Genomic DNA, 5,309 nt, shown 5'->3' with positions numbered 1-5,309 from the left:
CGAGAGAGCGAGAGAGAGAGAGAGAGAGAGAGAGAGCGAGAGCGAGAGCAAGAGAGAGAGAGAGAGAGAGAGAGAGAGGGAGAGAGAGAGAGAGAGAGAGAGAGGGAGAGAGAGAGAGGGAGAGAAGGAGAGAGAGAGACGGAGAGAGAGAGAGAGAGAGAGGGAGAGAGAGAGAGAGAGAGAGAGAAGGAGACAGGAAAGGCAAGGCAGGTTAAAGTTTGGGATGAGAGATGGGAGAACTGAATTGAGGGTCTGGGGTTTAGTGTGCTTTTCACAAAACCCTGACACTAGATAGGGAAATCTGCTTTTGGAGTGTCTTTATCTTTGCATTACTTGCCAAACTAATTTAAATGCTATGTTCGAAAAGGCGTGTTGAGGTGTGTCTGTATGTGCGTTGTTGGTAAGAGGAGGTATGGGCTGGAGAAGGGAGTGGCTGTGAGGGGCACTGAATTCATCCCCTTTCACCAGCCTCTCCCAAACTCCAGTCTGTCAACTTTGATTAGCCCCACGTCTTGGGCAACAGTCTCGAGACGAACCCCATCTGTTTCCTAGACAAATTTAAACCTTAAGTGAGCAAGCTCTTGTACGATTTTCAACTTCCGGACTCCCCTATCCCCCTTTACATGAAGGAGAGTTGACAGCAAGTTGTGACCCTTGCTAGATAGATGTGCTCCCTGTTGTACGCAGCCCCTAAATTCAGCAGGAAACATGCCCCTTTCAGATGGGTTCCTTTAGGGCACTAAAGGAAATTTAGTGCCCTAAATTTAGCCTAGAGGTTTAGTCTGGCCCACAGCATTTAGAATTTTATTTTTAAAAATCAGTTGCCAAGGTTTAGAAATCAAGACACTTCGTGGCCTATCTGGATTCCTGTCTTCTCTTGAAAACCAGATCGTATGGCCACCCTGGGCTCTGTCCCTCCCAGAATTGCTGAGTAGCTGCTGCCCCCTTTGGACGGGACATGGCCACTTGGGTTTACCAGGCCCTGCTACTCTCTAGTGAACCCGGCCTGTTTCACTTGTATCACCTGAGCTTAACACTCATGCCAGGGAGCCTGTGGAGACATATGGGGAGGCTCCCCCTTTATAAAGAAGTGGGCAGCATCTCTGCACCCATCCTACCAATGCACTGACAACCGACGCAAATCAGGGAGTAGAAACCTTTCTCAGAGAAAAGTGACCATGCCATGTTCCAATCTTCCAACAGAGAGATCCACTGGAATTCATAAAGTTGCAGTTTCAACTTTCTATAAAATCCTGGAATCCTCAGATGCCTCCTGGAACCCTTAGGTGCCTCTCAGAAAAGCCTCTTAACTAACCTGGAGTTACTGATCTGAATAAAAAAACATCAACCACTGTGTTAGCTCTTTTTGGGAACTGTACTAAGAAATGTCTGACTTTCTATGGACTTTCTACAGAAATGGTTCCTGCCCTCAAAGTGATTACAACCTCGATGCAGGGACAAGAAGCAGACCAGTGAGAACCTGTTTCTGTCTCCTGGAGTTTCTTGACGAGCAAGTTCAAGATAACCCTCTATTTGTATTCACCATAATAACCCCAGGTCCCAGAAATCAAGGAAAACGTGCCTTCTCTTCGGAAAGCAAAGTGGGAGTGTGGGCTCAGGAAGCACACATTAGAGAACCGTCTCTATAACCCTGTACGGTAACAGCAAGGAAAAACCACCTAATCCTTAGCTTCCCGGAGCAGCCTGGGTGCTGCAACTTCTGATAGGTCGCAGAGCCTGAGGTACCAAGGCATTAATTAATTAACCGACACGGCCATTAACCCAGTGTTTCTACTTAGAACCTGAGTATAGGAGACAGAGGAGAAATGAGGAGAGGGTGAGGGAAAGAAAAGAGAAGGCAAAGCAAGATACAGGGCAGCGTCATCTCCACTGCTTAACAAGTAAGCCTTTACTAGGGTCCAAGCCGGGTGACCTTTCTCCCAGGAGCCATCAGCCTTGCTTTCCAAAAGGAGACAGCACTGGGCTCTTGGCTTAGCCCTCTTTGGCTGTCCAAGTCAGCAAAGCACATGAGAAGCCATACTTCATCTCTTAAAGGACACAAAGTGCATGGAAATGCCACTCAGAACACTGGAACATACATCACACCGAGGATCTCTGAGTGGAGACCTGAGCGGGCTGAGGTTTGGGAACGGGATGGTCTCCAGTCATCCCTTACTCCTGGCTGCCCTCTCCAGTCCCAGTCTTTGCACCTGATAAGGAGTCACTGCAACTGATTTCCCTTTAGAAAGCTTTATTCTGAAGTGAAATAAAAAGTACAGCATATGTTTCTTTTATGAAAATCCACAGGTAGGTATTTTTTAAGACTATAGCATAGTTGTACAAGGGGAAGTACGTTTTGCTAGTATAATCTTACCAAGAACGTAAGAAAGGAAAGACTGATATGTTGAAACATGCTTGGCTTCTGGCAAAAAGGCACCGTTCTGAAGAAATGAGAAAAATAGCGCCAGCGCCGATTAACCATCTCTCCCCCCAGTTTTTCTGAATATAACACAATGATCCTCACCCCAACCTATACACATTTTTAATGAAATGCTATAGGATATGAAATTATTTTACATGTGCTTTCCTTTTGTATAAACTTTTACCTAGATTTTCTACTTGAGGAAATAAAAAAGGAAGGTGAGTGTAAAACGGCTGCCCAGTGTGCATGTACGCGTCGTGCATGTTGGGCTTTGGAGAAATTCAGTACACAGGTAAGCTCTGTTTAATCTATTTAGTCAGTGCAAGGCTTCTAAATCTCCCCCCTCGGCTACCTATACGACAGAAAGACTGAAAAGGATAGCCACTCCCGGAGCCAGCAGCCCGGGAAGCACTTGGGTTCAGACTGGATTTAACTGGCCCGTTCCCCTAGAAATCCAGTCCCCAATGCGAATGTGAAGCAGCCACCTCCAGGTGGTGTTTCAACAGCACGAGGTATACTGTCAGAGGAAGGCGGTTTTGCTGTTCTCTGATGCTTGGTAGATTAAATATTTTTGCCCGTCCCTTCCCCCTTAATAATCCCCCTCCCAAGCCACATCCACACAAACATGATATGTAGTCCCAAAGGAAAAGTGATGCAGGAGAAGCAGCCAGGGCCATGGTGCAGGTGCCGAGGATGCGGGTCTTCCTTCCACCGCCCCGAGCGTCCACTTCCGGGAACCCCTCAGAACCGCACAGCACAATCGGCGAAGAGTTTGCTGAGATTCACTTCGGAGTAGCCACTTTGGGACAAGAACTGCTCTGCTGTGTTCTTGAGTTTTCTATAGTCCTGAAGAACTTTGGGAGTAAAAAACTGCTTCTTCAACTTATCTAAAAAGAAATAAAAGTAAAAGGATTACAAGTCTCAGAGGCAGCTTCTTTTAAAGAGCATTCAGTATTGCTCAAGCACCAGAAGCAGGGGCTGTGCATCTGTTCTCACCTCCAGGCCAGATGTCCTCACGGTCCTGTGGCTGGTCTACCCCTGGGGCCAGTCCCATGCCGGGGGGGGCGGGGGGACGGGACCCCGAGATTCCTCTGTAGAAGCCTTTCTTCCTTCTCCCTGCCCGCCACTTCTCAGCACCTAGCTGACTCAGCACACCAGGGACAGAGCCACCCTCGACTGACGGGAACTGCAGGCGCACGGCCGTGTGCAGCAAGCAAGGTGAACTCCACTCCCAGACACCGGATTCGCGGCACTGTCAAGCACATGCACACAACTGCATGCAAAGTTCGGATGTGGCAGGAACTAGTTTGTCTCAAAAGGAAGGCAGAGCCTCCCAACGCAAACTCCCCAGATCAGCTGGGCCTAGTCAGCTTCTTCTAGTCCCTTCCATCTGCGTCCCTCTGCTACACAAAATCTCCTCTGCTCGAAGAGGTGAGGGGTAGGCTGTCTGGTGACTACCTGTCCATTGGCAAGATTGCTTTTTTCTCCTCTGTCCACACTGTGTGCCCGTGAACTTGAGGGGTGCAGCCGTCCTTCCACCCCATTCATCCCTGGCCTTAGAAAAGGGCACTCTCAGCCGGAGAGAGAGGGTCCTTCCTTTCCCTCCCCAGGGTGTGAGACTTCTACATTTGGTTCTTCGGAAGGAGCACTGGGCAGAGACACCCAGGTCTGGTCTTTTGGGGACGGGGTGAGCCCTGGGGTTGCCAACCCTGCCCAGGATGGTTAAGATGACACAGCTTTTGTTCAAAGCTGCTCAGGAACCCTGTGAGGTGTTTGGAGAGGCCCTTCTAAAAAAAATTCCCCATCTGATGGCTGAGGAAACTGGGCGGTTAAGTCACTTGCCCCAGGGCACATAGCTGGAGATCTAGGATGCAGAAATGCAAACCCAAGTAGCCAAAACCCTGAGCCCACGCTCGGCAAGGCTCACTGTGCCCCGTGCTCCTCACTGTCCCTGCACCCCGTGTCACTGCTCCCAGATAGAGACGGGCAGGCCCCCAGATGCTGGCCTGGGCCAAGGAGGCTGGGGGGAGCGAGGCTGTCCGGCGCCCCAAGATAGGAAAGCATGGAGAAGGAAACACGGAAGGGAGTGCATATCAATCACCAAAAGAAAAAACCCCACGGAAACAACAGAGCAACAGTGAAGTCTACAAAGCACCTGGAAAACGAACACTTGGTCTCCAGGTTTTTGTTACTTAGCTACACATTCGCGTTTGTTCTCCACAACCTTTTCTAAATTACAACAATTGCCTTTCAAAAAACAACAACAAAAAGTTTTGTAGAGAGGATTTAAATGCCCGAAGAGGGTGGAAAGGGACGAGAAGAGAGAGAGGGGGCTCATCGTTAAGCAGAAAGTTCTAATTATCCGAGTCTGGGAATACACAACAATGGCCCGAGCAGTGGCGGCCCGAGGCCCGGCGCCCCATGCATGTGAATGACACAAACGCATGTGTGACGGGGAGAGACATTTACAGAGCTGTGGTGAGACGGAGCAGGGGAGCGAGAGAGAGGGCACAGCTCCTGATGTGTTTACCTCCTCTGCTGATGGGATATTGACTTTTCCCACCAGGTTGGTTAGAAAGGGGACTATTTACGCTGCTACACAGCGGAGTTAGAATGACAACCAGCGTCACTCGGTGCTCTTCTTCGTGAAAGACAACTGTGACCGCCAGCATATCCCATAGCCGGTCAATACAGCCCAGGCACCAACCACTCCACGCCGGTTAGAGGCGCAGAAAAAAGCTCCTACTTGCTTCCCCAGTGAGGACTGAATCAATAATGTTTGGAAGGTCTTCTAGGAAACAGAACTGCACAAGCTGTCACAGGCCACATCGGGGGTGGGAGCTGAGGTGGGGAGAGGGCTCACCCCTTCTTTGTGGTTTTTCTCTCC

General features: G+C 49.6%; 1 protein-coding gene and 1 long non-coding RNA gene across 4 annotated transcripts in view; one reads left to right on the top strand and one right to left on the bottom strand.

Annotated features, from left to right (window-relative positions):
* LOC114484739 (uncharacterized) overlaps positions 1–5,309 on the top strand; it is a 10,259-nt gene that overhangs the window by 3,147 nt on the left and 1,803 nt on the right. The window lies entirely within an intron of this gene.
* The window catches only part of POLA1 (DNA polymerase alpha 1, catalytic subunit), a 299,996-nt gene continuing 296,956 nt past the window's right edge, over positions 2,270–5,309 (bottom strand). Inside the window, exon 36 of one of the 3 annotated variants that reach the window (XM_007107041.4) lies at positions 2,270–3,309. In XM_007107041.4, the coding sequence (XP_007107103.2) occupies positions 3,164–3,309 (146 nt within the window). In that variant the 3' untranslated portion in view covers positions 2,270–3,163. The remainder of the gene's footprint in view (positions 3,310–5,309) is intronic. The other 2 variants (XM_007107040.4, XM_028482923.2) reach the window with 2 other exon arrangements.

The sequence above is a fragment of the Physeter macrocephalus genome, chromosome 21 (genome assembly GCF_002837175.3).
Source record: "Physeter macrocephalus isolate SW-GA chromosome 21, ASM283717v5, whole genome shotgun sequence".
NCBI classification, from domain to species: Eukaryota; Metazoa; Chordata; class Mammalia; order Artiodactyla; family Physeteridae; genus Physeter; species Physeter macrocephalus.
Note: the sequence above shows the minus strand (reverse complement) of the source record. Positions and strands in the feature narration are given on the sequence as shown.